This window comes from Schistocerca serialis, chromosome 4, assembly GCF_023864345.2.
Source record: "Schistocerca serialis cubense isolate TAMUIC-IGC-003099 chromosome 4, iqSchSeri2.2, whole genome shotgun sequence".
Taxonomy (NCBI): domain Eukaryota; kingdom Metazoa; phylum Arthropoda; class Insecta; order Orthoptera; family Acrididae; genus Schistocerca; species Schistocerca serialis.
In genome coordinates, this window is record NC_064641.1 from 118,105,991 (window position 1) to 118,127,737 (window position 21,747).

Consider the following 21,747-nt stretch of genomic DNA (forward strand, 5'->3'; position numbering starts at 1 on the left):
ACTGCCCCATCACAATACACACAGAATGGTCATATTCACAGAATGGTCATAAACAGTCTGAAAAGCTTGTCAGGGTATCGCAGAGTAGGTAGTGCTGAGAAATAATTGTTAAGAAAAAATTAAGATACATTGCGCCGTTTCCGAGTTAATTAGGATTAAAGTTAGTCAATCAGACGCACATTCAAGCGGCGCGCCAAATACAATTCGTGTTAGTTGTTCTCATACTGCAGATGATCGCGCACGAGACTGCCCAGCCTTTGGCTCGCGTTCGATCCTTACTACCGTTCAATGTCCAGTTTTTGTATCGCTCTCTTGCTCGGTTTTAGGAAACCAAACAAGAACAAAACGTTCGGTGACACCGTCTGGCGGGCCGTTAGAATTTGCACGTGCAACGAACGGCCTTACTGGCTAACTCCAATGCTAACTAACCCGGAAACGACGCAACGGTTCGAATTTTTTTCTTAACAATTATTTCTCAACACAATGTACCCCTACAAAACCCTTACAAGCTTTTCAGCCTGTTTCTGACCACCCTGTATATACCCTAGTGAAATTTGTCAATAGTAATACATCACATTTTGAGCAGAGCCCTGTGAGCGTACAAGCTGTCGCGGGAGATTAGAGCGGAAGTTTCTGCCTCAGAGCACGTGGCTGACGGCTGCTACGGGGCCGTGGCGAGCGGCTATCGTTTACGTGGCCTTGGAAAAACCCGAGCAGAAGCTTGGCAGGGGCGCATATGGCTGTATTTTCGCGCTTAGAGGAATTTATACGCCAGAGAAAAATTGATAAAAACAAAACTAAAAAGTGACACGGAGTGTGAGTTGGCACTCATGGACAGAAAATTATGTAAAGTTAAATTTTCTAGACGCGCCACAAAAATATATAATAATTTAAAAGTTATTCTTCTCTCAAAAATTGTAAATTTATGAAAGTTCAAAAGCTAATATTTCGGCAATTCTTTGGCCGATTAATATAAACAAAATGGCTACGGATGCGTCTAGTAGGCCGGCCGTGGTGGCCTAGCGGTTCTAGGCGCTCAGTCCGAAACCGCGCGACTGCTACGGTCGCAGGTTCGAATCCTGCCTCGGGTATGGATGTGTGTGATGTCCTTAGGTTAGTTAGGTTTAAGTAGTTCTAAGTTCTAGGGGACTGATGACCACAGCTGTTAAGTCCCATAGTGCTCAGAGCCATTTGAACCATACGTCTAGTAGAGCTGCATCGAGAAATCATAGCCAATTTAGTAGAATCTATACCATTTTTGAATGAGAGATCGGAATATGGGATTCGACTGAGAGAAACTGTGTTGTTGTGATAAATAAATTTAAAGAGACGAAAATACCGTAGCATTCTAATGTTTAAGGAGGTAGGTGAGTAAGTATGTATTTTTATTTGTTTATTTGTGTTTAGTATCAAAAATCCAGGAAAACCAAAATCACGCCACAAGAACATTATTTGTGAAAAAACGGTGGCAAATACAAAAAAAATTGGACTTTAGATTATTATTGTCCGGAAAATTTCCATATTTTTCAATGTATCATACGTGTTTTTGTGTTTAGTTTTAGAATATTTGTAATTTTTATGTCAAATATGGTTTTGAGTTAGGCAGTCGTTTCGAGGGTGCATAGGACGGCCATCTTTGAGGGCAGTGGAGTTTGAGCGGCGCTAAGAGCCAGACGTGCCACGCATCTGGGGGTACTATTGGGCTGGTAGCCAACATTGGGGACAAGTATCTACGTAGCGACGTTCGAAAACGATCAAGTTGACAACAGTGTATTTTGTGAACTGTGAACAGACTGTCGAGTGCCGTGATAGCGACATATGAATTTTATAGTGAAGTGTTCTAGCATCAGTTATTAATGGCCGCCCTTACGAAAAAGCCCCTCAGACTGCATTTTAAGTGTTTACTCAATATATTGAAGACTATTCTATTCGTGGAAAAATAAAAATAAATTACGTATTCAAGTTATAAATCAACATGAATGACTCAATATTTTTTAAATTTCACCGCAATACCTTCTGCATTTTTTAAAATATTTTTATTTCAGCTTGAAAATTGAATTTACGACAGGTGTGAGCTGGCACCCTATGACGAGAAACGTAGCCAAACATTGAGACCAGCCACATGTCTGGGCCGCTGAATTAAGCTGAGTGTTGAGTATAACAAATATATGTATATTTTCGTGGCATAGCATTGGGGGGGGGGGGGGGGGGTGGCTCGAGCCAAACTATTCAATCTTCAGTGCATAGTGTCCAGTACCGTCGTAACCATGATGCCCGTACCTAGAAAACTACAGAGAAAAAATGGCTTTTATTACCCATTATTGAAGCCTTAGGTGACTCAGACAGACGTTCAATATGTAACAACAATATTTTTTGATGATTTGTCTAGTAATGTAAAATATCTGACAGGTAGCAAAGCAAGTTTTAACTCTAACTTTAAATCGTTCTCCTGGACAAGTCCTTCTGTTCTGTTGATCAATTTATGCTTAAAAACACGCAGCCAGTAAAGTAAAAAACAAAACAAAATGTTTTTTCTTATAGTTTCATAAGCAGGACTAAAAAACCATGTGTTCATTAATATTAACAGTACCAATTTCGACTTCATTTCGATAAAAGAATGGTTCAGATGACCTTTGCAACATGTAACTAAATAACTACTTGGCGCTTAATCTACGGGAATTGCATGGTATGAGCGTAGAAGTCCTGTGCCACATACCTGAGGAAACGTACGGCTGAGGGAAACAACTGAAAGATTTGGAAGGAAATAAATCGCCAGATCCGGGAGGAACCCCAGTTCGATTTTAGAAAGAGTCTCTACGGCATTGTCCCCTTACATATCGAGCATTTACCGCGAATCTCTCGCCCAGTACAATGACCCAAGCAACAGGAAAAAGGCGAAGGTGACTCTAGTGTATATGACCCACAAAATTACAGACCGGTATCCCTAACTTCTGTTTGCTGCAGAATCCATGAAGATATTCTTAGTTGGCATATAACAAAATTTCTTGAGACTAAGAAGTTTATGTCAACGAGTCAGCATGGTTTTAAAAAGCATCGCTAGAGCAAAACTCAGCTTGCGCTTTTCTCACATGATATACTGGGAACTAAGGATGAAGGACAACAGGCAGATTCCATATTTCTAGATTTCTGAAAAGCATTTGACACGGGGCCCCATTGCAGGCTGCTAACGAAGGTACGAGCATATGGAATAAGTTCACAGATATGTGAGTGGCTCGAAGACTTATTAAATAACAGAACCAAGTATGTTATCCTCGGCGGCGTTGCTCATCTCTTATCGTCAGGAGTGCCCCAGGGAAGTGTGACAGGACCGCTGTTGTTCTCTGTATGCATAAATGATTTGGCGGACGGGGTGGGTAGCAATCTGCGGTTGTCTGCTAATGATGCTGTGGTGTTCAGTAAGGTGTCCAAGTTGAGTGACTGTAGGAAGATACAAGACGACTTAGCCAAAATTTCCAGTTGGTGTGACAGATGGCAGCGGTCCCTAACTGTGGAAAAATGTAAGTTAATGCGGATGATTAGGAGGATCTGACCTGTAATGTTCGGATACAGGATTAGTAATGTTCTGCTTGACACAAACAAGTCGTTTAAATATCTGGGCGTAACTCTGGAAAGAGACATGAAGTGAAACGAGCATATGAGAAGTGCGGTAGGGAAGGCGAGTGGTAGACTTCGGTTTACTGTGAGAATTTTTGGAAAGAGTGGTTCACCTGTAAAGGAAACCGTTTATAGGATGCTTGTGCGACCTATTCTTGAGTACTACTGGACTGTTTGGGATCCGTACCTGGTTTGATTGAAAGAAGACGTCGAAGCAATTCAGAGGCGAGCTGCTAGATTTGTTACCGGTAGGTTCGAAAAATACGTAAGTGAACGAAGATGCTTCGGGAACTCAAATGAGAAACCCATGAGGGAAGACGATGCTCTTTTCTAGAAACGCTATTGAGAAAATTTAGAGAACGAGCATTGGAAGCTGACTGCCCATCGATTCTACTGCAGCCAACATACACCGCGCGTAAGCACCACGTAAATAAGATACGAGAAATTAGGGCTTATACGGAGATATACAGACGGTCGTTTTTCCCTCGTTTTGCGAGTGGTACAGGAAAGGATATGACAAGTAGTGGTGCAGGGCACTCGACGCCACGCATCGTACGGTGGTTTGCGGAGTGTCTACGTAGCTGTAGATGCAGAACCTACTACGGACTTGAAGAATCCATGCTATGCAGAACCGCTGCAGTAATTTGTTTCAGTAGTGGAGCGACACGGTATTAAACAGGTGGTCATAGTGTTGTCGCTCATCCGTGTACGTCACACGCTACGGCGGGTTCGACGCGGGACCGTCGCGTCTGCCCTGATTCCAGAAGCAGCTTTGTGTAAGGCGTGCGTCTATCCGTGCATGTGTCTCGTATGGGATATCTGGACGTACGGACTCTTTCTGTCTGTAGTTACTCTGCTTACAAAAAAAGTAGAGGTGGTTGCTCTTGAAATTTACGGAGAAAAGCGCGTTGCAAGCAGTAAAGTAATCACAATAACTAGTACGTTGAATTTTAAAATATTTGGCTTGCAACCAAAACAGACAAGTCTACATCTACGTAGATACGCCGCAAGCCACCGTACGGGGGTACCATGTACCACTATTTGGCATCTCCTTTCCCGTTCCACTCGAAAATAGAGCGAGGGAAAAAAGACTATTTATATCCCTCCGTCTGAACAATACGCCGCACCCCACATGGTCAGATCACGTAACTAGCGAGGAGGTACTGAACAGAACTGGGAAGAAGAGGGATTTGTGGCACAACTCGACTAGAAGAAGGGATCTGTTGATAGGACACGTTCTGCGGCAGTAGGGGATCACACATTTAGTATTGGAGGGAAGAGTGCAGGGTAAAAATCGTAGAGGGAGACCAAGAGATGAATACAGTAAGCAGATTGAGAAGGATGTAAGTTGCAGTAGTTATTCGGAGATGAACAGGCTTGCGCAGTATAGAGTAGCATGGAGAGCTGCATCAAACCAGTCTCTGGACTGAAGACCACAACAACAACAATGAGCACTAATTTCTCGTACTCTCACGCGCAATGTATGTTGGTGGCAGTAGAATTGTTCGGCTGTCAGCTTCTAATGCCGGTTCTCTACATTTTCTCAATAGCGTTCCGTGAAAAGAACGTCACCTTCCCTCCAGGGATTTCCATTTGTGTTCCCGAAACATCTCCGCAACATTTACGTGTTATCAGAACCTACTTTTAACAAATCTAGCAGCCCACCTCTGAATTGCTTCGATGTCTTCCTTCTATCTGATCTGGTACGGATCCAAAACACTCGAACAGTATTCAACAACAGGTTGCACCACCGTCCTATATGCGGTCTCCTCTACAAGTCAAGCACCTATTTCCAAAATTCTCCCATTTAACCGAAGTCTACCATTCGCTTTCCCTACCACAGTTCCCACATGCTTTGCAGCGTCACGCCCAGATATTTAAACGACGTGACTATGTCAAGCAGGACTCTAGTAATATTGCATCCAGACATAGTGGTTTCATCTTTCTACTTATCCGCATTAACGTCCATTTTTCCACATTTAGGACTAGCTGCCATTCGTCACACAAACTACAAATTTTGTCTGAGTCGTTTTGTATCTTCCTACACCCACTCAACTTCGAAACCTTATCGTACATCACGCCATCATCAGCAGACAGCCGCAAATTGCTGCCCACCCTGTTCGCTAAATCATTTACTTACTTAGAGAACAACAGCGGTCGCGTTCACACTTCCCTGGGCCACTCCTGACGATACTCTTATCTCTGATGAACACTCGTCGACGAGGCTAATATACTGGATTCTATTCCTTAAGAAGCCTTCGAGCCACTCACATATCTGTGAACTTATTCCGTATGCTCGTACTTTCGTCAACATCCTGCAATGGGGCAGCGTGTCAAATACTTTTCGGAAATCTAGAAATATGGAATCTGCCTGTTGCCCTTCATCCGTAGTTCTCAATATATCATGAGAGAAAAGGGCAAGCTGAGTTTCGCACGTGCGATGCTTTCTAAAACCACGTTGATTCATAAGTGAAATGAAAAAGCGCATATTGCCAAATGAAGGTGTTAATATATACTAGTCAAATCAATGCTTCTCTATCCTAGATTCAAGAACATACGCTTTCGAGATGCTATAGCACGCTGAAACTCAATCAAAACCATCAAGAATTAGCATGCAACTGTTGAAACAACAGTCTGTGAGATGGGTAACAAGTTGACACATTACAGGAAAACAGGAGAGCCGAATTAGATTTGCTGCATCAACAATATAAAATGGCGCAAGCGAATAATAATTTGCAACCTGGAAAAGGAACGAGCCTAGCGTCACACTACAGTTATTACCTTATAAGGTGCTGGCTGTAGTGTGGAGTGATCTGGTGGTAAGCTAGTGATCTTAATCTGTTCTTCTGGCTGAAAATAAGGAAAAATGTGACAGTAATACCCTTACTCACTGATTACCATTTTTCTTTTCATACATACACTGATGATAGTGCCGTACAAATGGTTCAAATGGCTCTGAGCACTATGCGACTCAACTTCTGAGGTCATCAGTCCCCTAGAACTTAGAACTACTTAAACCTAACTAACTTAAGGACATCACACACATCCATGCCCGAGGCAGGATTCGAACCTGCGACCGTAGCGCTCCCGCGGTTCCAGACTGTAGCGCCTAGAACCGCACGGCCACACTGCCGTACACCACGTTGGTTAGCTAAAGTAGCAGGAATTCCTGTCCTGAAAATGAGCAAAACAACTTCTTTAACATATCGCAATGGAAATAAAGAGCACTGTATCGTCTTATGGAGACAAACACAATGTTTATCCTTACGTCATATATTTCTTAATCTATTGCGTGATGCATCTGATAATCACCTAGGGTGGGGGACTTGAAGTGAAAGATTACATTCAAATCTTTGGTGTTATTAACAGTTATTTTTACATGAAGGTAACTTGAATTGCGTAACAAGCAATGTTCTTAAATGCTACGATCCTTTACGAAACGAAGACTTGGCAATAACATAGCAGACAAAGTGATCAGCATGGGGGTGCCTCTATGGGAACTGCATCCATTAAAAGTAATCAATTACATCATCAGTACTTGCTATCCAGAGCTACAAAAATATTACGTGTTTGAACTGTATAGCGACATGGTCAACTTTTGAGAGGCTGTCTTGAAAGGTGGGATATGCTCTCTGTCAACAATGCGAGGGAGAACTATCGAAAATGTTGTTTTTACACTCAGTAGACAAATGACCTTGTGGATGACATCGGAAGTTCACTGAGGCTTTTTGCGGATGATGCTGTGGTATATCGAGAGGTTGTAACATTGGAAAATTGTACTGAAATGCAGGAGGATCTGCAGCGAATTGACGCATGGTGCAGGGAATGGCAATTGAATCTCAATGTAGACAAGTGTAATGTGCTGCGAATACATAGAAAGATAGATCCCTTATCATTTAGCTACAATATAGCAGGTCAGCAACTGGAAGCAGTTAATTCCATAAATTATCTGGGAGTACGCATTAGGAGTGATTTAAAATGGAATGATCATATAAAGTTGATCGTTGGTAAAGCAGATGCCAGACTGAGATTCACTGGAGGATATCCTAAGGAAATGCAATCCGAAAACAAAGGAAGTGGGTTACAGTACGCTTGTTCGCCCACTGCTTGAATACTGCGCAGCAGTGTGGGATCCGTACCAGATAGGGTTGATAGAAGAGAGAGAGAAGATCCAACGGAGAGCAGCGCTCTTCGTTACAGGATCATTTAGTAATCGCGAAAGCGTTACGGAGATGATAGATAAACTCCAGTGGAAGACTCTGCAGGAGAGACGCTCAGTATCTCGGTACGGGCTTTTGTTGAAGTTTCGAGAACATACCTTCACCGAAGAGTCAAGCAGTATATTGCTCCCTCCTACGTATATCTCGCGAAGAGACCATGAGGATAAAATGAGACAGGTTAGAGCCCACACAGAAGCATTCGACAATCCTTCTTTCCACGAACAATACGAGACTGGAATAGAAGGGAGAACCGATAGAGGTACGCAAGGTACCCTCCGCCACACACCGTCAGGTGGCTTGCGGAGTATGGATGTAGATGTATATGTAGATGTAGACGTTAAATGCTAGTTACTGCTGTATTTAATGATTAATAAATATGATAGTAGATGTACCTGTATAATCCTTTTCCCTTATTGTCCTGTATAAATCACTTGACTAACATCGACGTTAAGATCATCGAATTTTTGTGGTCAATTATTACCGCCCGTCGATGATGAACCTGAATCATTATAAATTATTAGATCTCTTGTTGTAGCAAGGGGTGGCAGCTCTGTGCACTACATTTCGCGCCCTCTACACCCCCAAACCGCCTACAGCTTTAATCGCGTACTGTTCCTACGATACTTTATGCAGGTAGCAAGAGAAACTTAATATTCTCTATCCCTTCAGCAGCTGTAATTTTAATGGCGAGCAGAATACATGCGACACAGAGCGACCTAGACTGAGAATTGCTAGTAACGCGTTGAAGTGGCTCCCTGAGCGTTTGTGTGGTTGAACTTCAATGCGTTGACGCCACAAATCACGTTGTCCCCTTGTTGACAGGGGCAGGCGGTGAAGGCCGCTCCTGGTTCCTCAGTACGGGTGGACTGTGCCAGTGGCAGCAGCGCCTCTAGCGGCGGCGGCTGGAACCCGCTCGGCACGCTGTCCAACCTCCTGCTGGGGTACAGCGACGAAGAAGATGACGATGACGACAATGATGACGGCTCCAGCGGCGAACGTGCTGGTGAGCATCCCGTATGGGACTCTGTAGACCTCTTGACTCGTTGCGATGTCTGAAAGATCTGTCGTGTCGCTTCAAAGCCCATACATTTAATACAGAATTACTCCTTAACGGTTTGAAATAAATAGACAAGGTGGCGAATAGTATACATAAATAAAGAAATTGACTGAGTAAATATTGTAGTTTTAATGATGCTGGCGAAACCAGTTACTTGTACTTAAAACCAAATAAATGCTTGTAATACATCTGCAACCGGTATTTAAAAAAAAAAAGTTGTTTCATAGGTTGGCAGCTCTCACAATGTGAACGAAAACAAACGAATAGGCATAAACACTGTGGCAGTGATGAACGAAAAACAGTTAAGAAAGTTGTGGTGTGCGTACTGTAAGACCTTCGGTACACACATCATCAGATTATTTGACTTGTCGCTCTAACGAAGTAGGCGAGTGTCAGCAATATGTCTCGTGGTCTTATTCTGGCGTGTTTATCTTCTGCCATTAGGTCAGATGATAGAAATGCCGCTTGCACACTTAGAGTAGCAGATTGACGGTGACCAACTTTAAACAGAACTTGATTAATTTTCACACACATTTATTAAAATAATAACAAGCATCAAATTACTTAACTTGATTCTGGATGCTATTTACAATTGACACTCTGGAGTTCCTTTGGTCTTGGTACATTAATCTTATTCTCACATATCTCTGATACTTGACAAAAGTGTCTATACATTTATCTTTATGGCTATGTACAGGAATATGGTAATCTTATTAGGCGCAGACTGAAACTTGACTATAGACTGGTACAGACAAATGTAGACTGGTACAGACTGGTGTCGACAAATGCAGACTGACTATTTGGAGGTCTGTACACTCGTTATAATACCTCGCGCGTTCAGGTATCACTGCGCAAGTGTGATCCGCGCCGAGAAAAGGTTCTACGTTAGCAGCAATCTCATTGGCTGCGTTACATACTAATACGCGGATCAGCAGAAGCAGAATTTGCTCCGTCTCTAAGGCAGCGCCATCTCGTAGTGCGGAGACGGACGAGCGCTGCGCCTGCGCTGTTGTGCTTAGCGGGGTGCGCTCTAGTGGGAAAGTTGTGTACGTGCTGACTACGCGGAACTATGTACACAACAAAAGTCAATTATAAATAGTGCAGTGCAGGAAATAACGCAAAATGTCAAAACCTGTAGATGAGAAATGAAGCCTGTCGGCACCACCCACTGCTAGCAAGAGGGGAACCTGCAAACTATGGCCACACGGGATTAGCCGAGCGGAGCCGGCACAGTAACTCAGCGTGTTCGGTCAGAGGGTTAGCTGCCTTCTGTAACAAAAAAAACTGAGTTAATCGATCAACAACGAACTTAAACGGGTGTCTTACGACGTCCACCCCGAGCAGATGCAACGAACGAAAGAAAAAAAAAAGCCAGCATGTTTGGTCAGAAGGTTTAGCTACCCTCTGTAATAAAAAACTGATTGAACGGATCAATGAACAACCTGAATGAGTGTCATCGGACGTCCGCCAGAACAAAGTCTACGTACAATAAAGAACAAAATGAGATCAACAACAAAAAAAGCGGTCTACGGCGCTGTAGTCATGGACTGTGCAGCTGGTCCCGGCGGAGGTTCGAATTCTTCCTTGGGCATGGGTGTGTTTGTTTGTCCTTAGATTAATTTAGATTAATTAGTGTGTAAGCTTAGGACTGATGACCTTAGCAGTTAAGTCCCATAAGATTTCACACGCATTTGAACGTTTTTTTGAGCAAACTATGTAAAGAAACACTGTAAGTAGCTTGCAGACCAACTCCATAAATAAAACACTGTTTTTAACCTAAAAGAATCAAAACATAAATGTACAAACGTGTGTATCCAATTATAGAATACCACAGAAGATGCTTTGTAAATAAAAGCGAAACGAGTCATCTGTAATTCATTTTAATTACATTGCAGTCAGCTCAAGACAGATACCCTATGATAACAGATGTTAACAGCTGCTGCGGAAGGTGACCACACAAACAAACGTATCCTGAAGGTACACTTTACCACTATCTAAAAAACTCCACCCGAACAGGCCATGGAGGTCCAACGGTACCGACCGGGCGCCATGTCATCCTTAGGCTACAGGCGTCACTGGATGCGGATATGGAGGGGCACGTGGTCAGCACACCGCTCTCCCAGCCGTATGTCCGTTTACGAGACGGGTTTACCACTATCAATCACGACATAAACCATAGTTCATTACCTGAATAATGACTGCGAAAATATTCAACAAGACCGTTCCATATGAATAGAAATAACTACTGCAGCAAATAACTGCAGTTCAACGATGCTTTAAATCAAGTAATCAAAATTAATGTTCCTATACTCGCACAAAATCAATTGCCGAAAACACAGTCAAACGCCTAACTTCAGTGAAAAGTTACCGTAATTCCAAATCGATGGAACTGTTCAAGTATTTACTCCGCGCGGCTGCTCGACTACGTAGACGCTTAACATGATGACAAAAGTACTGAACTACATGAAAAAAAGTAAATTAGTTATAAACTACGGCGGGCACACATTTTATTCAACACGTAAACGTCACTACAGATATTCGGATTTAGGTTATGACATGTTCGGTATGCCTGACACTGGCGATGATGTAGCGTAAACGAATAGCGAAATTCTGTATGACCCGCTGAAGTGTCGGAACATCGATGCTGTCGGTAACCTCCTGAATGGCTGTTTTCAGCTCAGCAGTGGTTTTGGGGTTGTTGCTGTACACTTCGTCTTTAACATAGCCCCACAAAAAGGAGTCGCATGTGTTGAGATCTGGAGAATATGTCGGCTAATCGTGGCCCATCCCAGTGGCCCCTGGGTACCCCAGAGCCAGAATGCTGTCCCCAAAGTGCTCCTGCAGGACATCAAACACACTCCTGCTTTGAGCCGGCCGCTGTGGCCGAGCAGTTCTAGGCGCTTCAGTCCGGAATTGCGCTGCTGCTACGGTCGCACGTCCGAATCCTGCCTCGGGCATGGATGTGTGTGATGTCTTTAGGTTAGTTAGGTTTAAGCAGTTCTAAGTCTAGGGGACTGATGACCTCAGATGTTAAGTCCCATTGTGCTTAAAGCCTTTTGAACCATCTCCTTCTTCGATGGAGTCGAGCTGCGTCTTGCATGAACCACATCTTGTCAAAATCAGGATCACTTTGGATAATGGGAATGCCACCGATTAATATCGCACCGATTATTCCGTAACTGGACACTGCACGCGACACAGGCACCCGTTGAGGGTGAAGGGACATATCGATCGCGAAATGCTGATTCTCAGTCCCCCGAATGCGCCAATTTTGCTTATTGACGAACCCATCCAAATGAAAGTGGGCTTCGTCGCTAAACCAAACCATACTAATTCTCTTCATGCCCCGCGGTTTGAACGTCCTAACGCAAACCGTCCAGAAGTTATGACCATTTTATTTCATATAGTTCAATAATTGCCAACCTGTATATTTCACACAAGCACCGACCAAAGACAAAAGACCACTGACTAGCAAAAGATACTGTGCGTCCTACCAATCGCCCTTAAATGCTTTCTGACTCGGAAAGTAGAATGCCGCTTTAGCTGTATGACATTCCTCTTTATTGGACTCACGACCCGTTTCGTGGCGTTACGACCATATCTTCAGGTGATTATCTAGATGAAGACATATATCCATTATATTTACCCTTAATAGGCAAAGTGAGTTAAGACATCGTCATATACTGGCGAGTTTCGATTGCCTCAATGGCATTAACTAGCATGGTAATTTTATAACTCTCTCCCTCTCCCCACTCTTCCTCTCCGCTTCTTCCTCCCTCATCATTCTGTTCCTTCTTTATTGTCTTTTATTAATGTGTTTCGGCTGTCACACGTCCTTGTGTCCTGATTGTTACGCAACGCACCTTCGGATCTTACTGCTGCGCTTGTCCACGTTTTCTTTTTGATTATGTTAATGTACTTTTAGTTTTTATCGTTATGTTAGTACGCACTTACGCAGGTGTACTAATCTGCCTGGGAAAAAATGTTGTTCATTCAATTTTCCGGGCGCTTCGCGTTCACATCTCTTGCCGCGTGCGCGCTCTAGACCAGGGGTCGCCAAACTACGACGAGGTATTTGAATTTGCTTGATAAAATATAGGGAACACAAGACGTTGCTATACAATTTAAATTTAAGTATTATTAATTTAGGTATTATTAATGATGGAATTTCAGTATTATTAATGATGGAATACCTCCGCACGTATGGAAATATCTGCTGCTATGTGCTTTAAATTTACTATGTTCAATGAGCAGGACTCATTTGAAAGATTTTCGAATTCCGGGCGATATGTTCGTACACTGCACGATACATAGGCAGGCACTCTGTGAGAAAGGTTCAGATATCTCTCGTCTACTGAAATAAGTCTTTTTCTGCTGCGAAATTCTTTCTGGGACATGCGCTCAATCACCGTCAGTTCGACGCTTTTCTTGAAGAAATTTATCCTGAATTCTGTGACTTGCCTTATACACAGGAGGGATGTGGCTCACTTGCGGCAGAGTCCTGTTCGTTTTTACGAGCTCCTAAACGATAAAAATAGAAATGCCGTGTGGCTAGGGCCTCCCGTCTTGTAGACCGTTCGCCTGGTGCAAGTCTGTCGAGTTGACGCCACTTCGGCGACTTGCGTGTCGATGGGGTTGCAATGATGATGATAAGGACAACACAACAGCCAGTCCCTGAGCGGAGAAAATCTCCAACCCAGCCGGGAGTCGAACCCGGGCCGTTAGGTGTTGTAAGTAGGCTGTTTAGGTTTTTATGTTGGTAACGCCACGTAGCGCTCTGTATGAAAATCTGTGGCTGATTAGCATTGTTGTAATATTCGCTATTGTAGTGTTGGGCAATTAGATGTGAACAGCTCGTAGCATTGGGCAATTGGAGGTGAGCCGCCAGCAGTGTTGGATGTGGGGAGAGAGATGGTAGAATTTTGAGAGCGGACGATCTGGACGTGTGTCCATCAGAAAGAGTAAGTTTGTAATACTGTATATCATGAACTGATATATATGTATGATGACTTTTGAATATTATTAAGGCCGGTCGAAGTGGCCGAGCGGTTATAGGCGCTTCAGTCTGGAACCGCGCGACCGCTACCGTCGCAGGTTCGAATCCTGCCTCGGGCATGGATGTGTGTGTCGTCCTTATGTTAGTTACGTTTAAGTAGTTCTAAGTTCTAGGGGACTGGTGACCTCAGATGTTGAGTCCCATAGTGCTCAGAGCCATTTGAACCATTTGAGCCAATATTATTAAGGTAAATACATTGTTTGTTCCCTATCAAAATCTTTCATTTGCTAACCATGCCTATCAGTAGTTAGTGCCTTCAGTAGTTAGAATCTTTTATTTAGCTGGCAGTAGTGGCGCTCGCTGTATTGCAGTAGTTTGAGTAACGAAGATTTTTGTGAGGTAACTGATTCATGAAAGATATAGGTTATTGTTAGTCAGGGCCATTCTTTTCTAGGGATTATTGAAAGTCAGATTGCGTTGCGCTAAAAAAATATTGTGTGTCAGTTTAGTGATGATCAGAATACGTAAAGACAGAAATGTCTGAGTACGTTCAGTTTTGCTCAGCTCTTTGAAAATCAAATAACGTACAGGTTATGAGAACAGTAATTGATTAATTTTTCAAAGGGGATGTTTCAGTGTGACATGCCGTCGCGGTGACCACCCAGCTACCAGGGGCGGACTCCGAAACGATGAAACTGAGGTTTTTCTCACTGACAAAGATACAGATGATCCATAGCTATCAGATCATAACTGGCCGTCAAAGTAGTCAATTGTAATCGACATCGCAACCCACATGAATGAACTGAGCTTGAAATTTCAGGTAAAGAATAGCCTCGTCTGTGATCTCTACAGAATCAACAGATTTCGAAGATAGCTGTCATTGTTTGTAGCACAGCTGGAAGGAGAAAATTATTCTCATTTTCGCAGTTTCAAGGAATTTTGTGCTACAATCACCGAAGATACCAACCTTTACTTACCGATACCAAAAAAATTATTCGCAGCTCTACGAATCATGTTTTGGACAGATTTCAGATCTAGACAGAAATGAGAGCGACATTCTTCTGTTCCAGAACCTTGATGATGTGCCAGGTGAACTACAGTCGCAGGTAGCTGATTTGCAAGCAGATTATTTGTACAAGAAAAGAGCACAGAGAAGGGAAACTTGTATTTTACTGCAGCTTAGCTGATGTCGAGTTCCCGAAACCGAAAAAGTTTCTCGCTGGTATGCCACCAGTGTTTTAGAACAACTTATGGCTGTGAGCAAACATTTTCACAAATGTAGTACGTTAAGTCAGCACATCGAACGAGACTGATGAACGTTTGAAAGCAGTTCTCTTGATTGAATGCAGCAATACCAAACCAAACATTGAGGATACCTTGAAATCCAAACGTCAGTTTTCGTTTTTGCTGCTTAGTTTGTGAGATTCGGATATGTGAACACTATGTATGTCGGATGTAACTTTTTCTTTTCTAAAGTCGCCTAATGTATAACTTTTTTGTAAATAAATATGTTGGTTGGCCTTGTCTTTCGTGCATTGAATCCCACTTAACCATGATTAACAAGGAAGGCTGAACATAATTTTTCGTTGACTGTTTTTCCCCAGAGCTTTAGTCTGACTAGGAAGTCTTGTACAGAATGATGATACGGCCCGAATTCATCATTTTATCGCTTATCCGGCCCTCTGTGAAAAACGTTTGGTGACCTCTGCTCTAGGCTATGGTACACGCGCTTTAGTTCCTAGTCAGCTCTTTATTACCGCGACTTTAGTGTTAGAATGTTAGAGGTTGCGTCCGCTGGATGTTCTGGCATCAATAGCGTGAATAATGGTTATTTTTTCAATCGGTTTTACTATTCCTTGATACGCCAGCACTGTAATTTTACTTCAAGGTACCGATTTTTCTAGTGGAAATCCAGTATTGGACCTACGACTTGCTTCCACAATTTATCTTTAGAACTAGTTGCCTGTCAAACAATTGTTTTGACATACTGCATCTTTACCGGTGTAGTTTTTACTTTAAATCGATGAAGAACGGTGAATCCGGTTTTGCAACGTAACAAAACTTACGAAACATTATATGGGAAGGGCGTTCAGTAAGTAATGCAACGCATTTGTTTTTCTGGAAGCACGTTGGTTTCATTCAGGACTGTAACACACCGTGTTATTCCCCACGTTTTTGCTACAAAACCCCTTCTTCAACACAATCTACGTTCAATGCGACGGCCTTACGCCACCTTTCTGGGAGGATCTGTATGCCCCCACTGCACCACTCTACTGAACGCCGTCGGAGCCAACGTCTTGCTGTATCAATAACCTCGCAGTCTCCCAAAGTACTGCTTCCTGCGGAGTCCACCCTTCGTTGGGCCAAACAGACAGAAGTCGGAAGGTGAGAGGCCTGTACTGCAAGGTGGATGACGAAGAACACTCCAGTGAAGTACTGTGAGCTCCTCTCGGTTTCCTGAGACTAGTGTGAGGTCTTGCCTTGTCATGGAGAAGGAGAGGATCGTTTGCATTTTTTTCCGACGAACACGCAATTTTCTGAGGGTAGCACAATATACTTTAGAGCTCTGTTGATTTATGATGGAGAACTTCAAACAGAATAACCTTTTCAGAGTCCCAGAAGACCATCGCCGTGGCTTTACCGGCTGTGGGTGCGACTTTGAACCTTTTCTTCGGAGGAGAGGTGGTGTGGCGCCACTCCATGCATTGCCGTTTTGCTTCCGGTTCGAAGTGATGAACCCATATTCCATCCGCTGTGACGATATTCGTCAAATCAGCCTCGTAACGCCCAAGCACTTCCGCACAGACGGTCCTCCGTTGCTCTTTATGGTCTTGTGCTAGGCGGCGAGGAACCCACCTGGCAAACACATTTGACTACCCCAACTGGTGGATGAGGGTCAGCACTATCAACAGAGACGTCCAGTTGAGCAGCGAGGTGTCTGAATGTGATACGTCGATCACCTCCAATGAGAGTGTCCGCACGTTCCAACACTGCAAGAGTCACAGCTGGGTGCAGCCGGTCGGCACGCGGGAGATCGGACAGGTTTCCATGATGATAGACGCCTCGCCCAACGACTCACCGTGCTTTTGTTCACTGTCAGGTCTCAGTAGACATTCTGCAAGTGCCTATGAGTATCTGCGATGCTCTGGTTTTCCACCAAAAGGAACTCAATTACAGTTGTCTGCTTGGAACATACCTCCGTTACAGACGCCGCCACCTATCGGAACTTCATGAAACTATAGGGGCTGAACGAATATTCCACGATGTCCCACAACAAATTCCGTATTATTTCATCAGAAATTGGACGAGAAAAAAATTAGTTGCATCACTTATTGAAAGCCCCTCGTAAATACTTACGAAATAATAAATTGTGGCTACTCATCCATTAGGAATGTTAGGTAAGGATCTGAGAAACTTGTACTGCCTTCATGTTACTTGTAACTGAGGAGGATTAATGGTTTTGGCACATTTACTTATCTTTTAATATAATCGTCTGTAACTCTCCATGTACATGCCTGATTTGAAATGTAGCTTGTTACGGAGGTTACTGACGTCGTCAGTATTCGTCATACGATCAGATTGCTTCATTAGCTAAATTATTGTTAATTTTTATAATGTACAATAAATAAAATAATAATCACTTTCATAATAATCGCCGTAGAATCATGTTTGAATTCGCTGTACACGGATGATGTCGCTGTATGGAGAGAAGTACCAACGGTAGAAAATTGAACCGAAATCCACGAAAACGCGCAGAGTATTGACGCTTGGTGCAGGGATTGATAATTGGCCCTTGACATTAACAAATGTCATTTATTCCACATAAATGGCAGGAAGTAAATTATTGTATAACTACAGCATTACAGAACAATTGTGGAAAGCAGTCGTATCCATCAAATATCTATATAGGAGTTCGCATACGGTTCGATTTGAAGTGGAACGACCACTTAAAAGTAACCGCAGCTAAGCTGATTCCAGACTGAGAATCGCTGGAAGAATCGTGAGGAAGTGCAGTTGATTCAGAAAGATGGTAGCTTGGTAGCATGGCAAATCTTCGTTCGACTAATACTTGAATATTGCTAGTCAGTTTGGGATTCGTATCGGTTAGGATTAGTGGAGGAAATAAAAAAATGGTTCAAATGGCTCTGAGCATTATGGGACTCAACTGCTGAGGTCATCAGTCCCCTAGAACTTAGAACTACTTAAAACTAAGCAACCTAAGGACATCACACATATCCATGCCCGAGGCAGGATTCGAACCTAAGACCGGAGCAGTCACGCGGTTCCAGACTAAAGCGCCTAGAACCGCACGGCCACACCGGCCGGCGAGGAAATAAAGATCATCTAAATAAATGCAGTGAATTTCGTTACGGGTTCACTTAGCAAGCGCATAAGCGTGACGCAAACCCTCAGCGAACTCCTCTGGCAGACGCAACAAGAGATGCATTCTGCATCACGATATGCTTTACTGTTAAAATTCCGAGAGCGTACGTTTCTAGAAAATTCAGCCAATACATTGATTTTTCCTACGTATATCTCGCAGAAAGGCCACGAAATAAAATTAGAGAGTTCGAGCTCACAGATAGACTACCAACAATCGTTTTCCCAGCGAAGCATTTGGACTGAAGTAGGAAAGGGGGTAAGAGACAGTGGTACAAAATGTGCCCTCCGTCACACACCGAAGGGTTCCTTGTAGAGATACCTTTGTGGTTGTCATTTGCTTTATCACTTTGCTCATATTATTTATTTATTAGTACATACACGGAACTGGCAAGAAACGAGAGTGAATCAAAAAGTAAGTTACATTAGCTTGCTGCGAGAGCACACTGCGTTTTGTGACCGTGGTCAATGTGTAGCATGTGGCATTAACTGCTGGCACGTTCGATAGGACGGATGCTGTGGTACCTCGTCGTGTTGTGTGTGCAGAGCACTCTAGACTCAACGGCGCGTCAGCTGGATGTTCACTCCAAATTGGAGGTGCGTGTGCTATAACGGAGGTCTTCGCAAAAGCGATAGGCAACCCTTCGGGCATCTCGGGCACGCGAGTGGCCTACACGGCCCCTGCACGACTCAGCGTTGCGAACTCGCCCTGTCGCAGTAATGGATGGACACAGGGGCCCTATTCTGTATGGTTCATACCGATCGATGCGGTAGGTTAGCATCAGTAGTGACGTCATTTTCAGTTCTTTAGTCAAATTTGCTATTCTGTAATCTTTTGAGACCTGTTACCGATAGGTCTGCCTGCCGATTTTCCAGCAACTGTACTCGAGAGGTGGTTAGGTTTCGCTATGATCATTTGTTCGGTTCTGTGTGAGTTGTTTACTGCTATAATTTGTTATTTTAGAAATACTGAGTGGTTTTAGTATTGGGTTGAGTGACCATTTTATTGAAGAATCACCAGGATGAATCCGAGGGGAAAGTGAGTTTGTAATAGACTGTTTTCCTTTGTTAGAAATGCGGTTTGTTTTGTTATTACAGTGAATGATTAGAACAGCAAAAAAAAAAAAAAATATTTTTTGTCAATATCCTCACAAAATTAATTTTATGTAATTAAGAGTTCAAAAAACATTAAATTTCAAGATGTCAGCTCAGCTTATGTGTATGACATGAGTGTTAGCTGTATTACTAGCGACTTTGCGTACTTTTTCCAGAAAATGGTTTGCTTTTTAGCTATCGATAAGCGTTTACAACTTTTAAGTAAAGTTGGAAAAGGATTTTGTGTACCTTTAAAAATTTCATGGATTTACGGCTTACGCTCGCATTGTTCAGCAACAAAGTCAACCAGCGTCCCTCTCCACGAAAATCATCAGGAACTAAACGCTTACTGCATAGTAGTGTTTTGGGCAAGTGGTTAAGGCAACAGACTGTCATGCAAAAACGCCATAGGTTTGCATATGGCTGGGTATAAAAAAATTTTTTCCTCCTCGTTTTTGTAACACATTCTGAGACTTTGTTACTCTTGAGAATTAAGTATTTTTCTGCAATATTTATAGTTTTTTACAGGTAAAATGGCGCTTTCTCATTAGTGAGTATATTCGGTTTCGCGACTTCCATATGTTTAAAAAATGAAAGATGAAATTGCTATGATGAAATTGCTGTGCATGAAACAACTGACACTGATATTTATATTTTTTACTGTCAAAAATAATTCACCATTTTTTTCCTAATACGTAGCAATTTATTAACGTGTGGTGGTTAGACAGAAACCTAAGAGCGCAACTTAAATTACTACGAATGAAACTAGCAGCAATCATCTTTATATGCTTCCTTGTCACAAGTATTTATCTGTGATTGAATCCTTAACAACAACAATATTTTTAGACTGTCCTACTACATATGAAGCATTTTGGTTCGTTAGGTGCATGTTTTGAACTACGTCGAACTTCAGTAACTGCGCTCTCCACTCGCTCTCGAAAAGTCGACTTTAAAATTTTGTTTTTAAGACCCAAATCGTTGATGTATTATGATGTATTATTTATTATGAAGTAGTCTACTTCGATAGTTTGGATCTCTAGGAGCGAGTTATAACCACGTTCTATGCATATTCTTAGTCTTTGAGACTCCCTTAAATAATTATTTGCATATATTTGTACAATGTGGTACTACACACCATCATTACTCATATCCCGAAACATAAAAATCGTAAAAAAGATGTCAATATGAATGAGAATATGGCATTTATGACAATTTCCAAGAACACAATCAAATACCCTATCGTTACTACGTATGCACGGAAACACGTGGTCAGCAAAATTTGAGCAGTAGTACGTACTCTAAACACACTTTCCGGTGCTCCGAAGAATAGCATGCCTGCGTCGGCTGCTAGCCGCTTCACGTTCGCATCGCTATGCGCACTGCAGTGCACATGCGTGGATCTGCGACCACTTGCACGAGAACTGACAGCATCGCCTCCGTTTGCTAGAACTGTGTGAAATCGCTTCCGAAATGATTACAGAATAACGTGTGGGCTCTCCTTTGAAAATAATGCCGCTCGGTGCGCTCGCCTACAGATCCGATTGGCAGAGCAGCCGAAAGATACACAATAGGGCTCCAGGCGGCGGTACTGGCGCTAGCAGAGGCTGCTACTTCCAAGGGACCCATTCGCGTCTGCCATACACATGACCAGAAAATAGTGCCGTGAGTATTCCGTCGCTGGTCGCTATAAATGTAGGAGCACAGAACTGCGCAAGTCAGTTCTTCTGGCTTCAGAAGCCTCTCTTAGACTCCAGACAGGCACTACTCACCCTATCGTCTTCAGATGCTCTCGAAGTCCATTTTAGGGACTGACGCTGCTGTACTCAGCATTCATTTCCTTTTACACAGTCAGATTGTATTCAAGACAGACATTTCTGTTCCTATGCTGGTGTTATTCAGGACAGCTTCATTGGACTCAGAATAGGTATTTGTCTATGAAGGTCCTAATCGTGTTACTTTGTCAGACTCTGGAATCACCATATTGTCAAGTCTTCATGCCTGTGATACACTGTAATTGTGATTTTGTTATTATCGTCGAAGCAGACGTTTCTTTCCTTGCTCAATAAACTGTTATAAACTTAGATGTGAGCGACACATCAGCATGCAACGGTCAGATTCCTGTGGACTAAAGGCTCAGTTGCACAGACATTCACTGTGATATCACTACTGTATATGGTGAGGATGCAATATGTCGCTTAGGGTATTTGATTGTGTTCTGGAAATTGTCATAACCAGTGTTTAAGAAGGGTAGTAGGAGTAATCCATCGAACTACAGACCTATATCATTGACGTCGGTTTGCAGTAGGGTTTTGGAGCATATATTGTATTCAAACATTATGAATTACCTCGAAGGGAACGATCTATTGATACGTAATCAGCATGGT

General features: G+C 42.8%; 1 protein-coding gene across 1 annotated transcript in view; it reads left to right on the forward strand.

Annotated features, from left to right (window-relative positions):
• Positions 1-21,747, forward strand: part of LOC126473780 (uncharacterized) — a 226,480-nt gene that overhangs the window by 85,334 nt on the left and 119,399 nt on the right. The window contains exon 2 of the mRNA XM_050101047.1: positions 8,658-8,838. Coding sequence (XP_049957004.1) covers positions 8,658-8,838 — 181 coding nt within the window. The remainder of the gene's footprint in view (positions 1-8,657; positions 8,839-21,747) is intronic.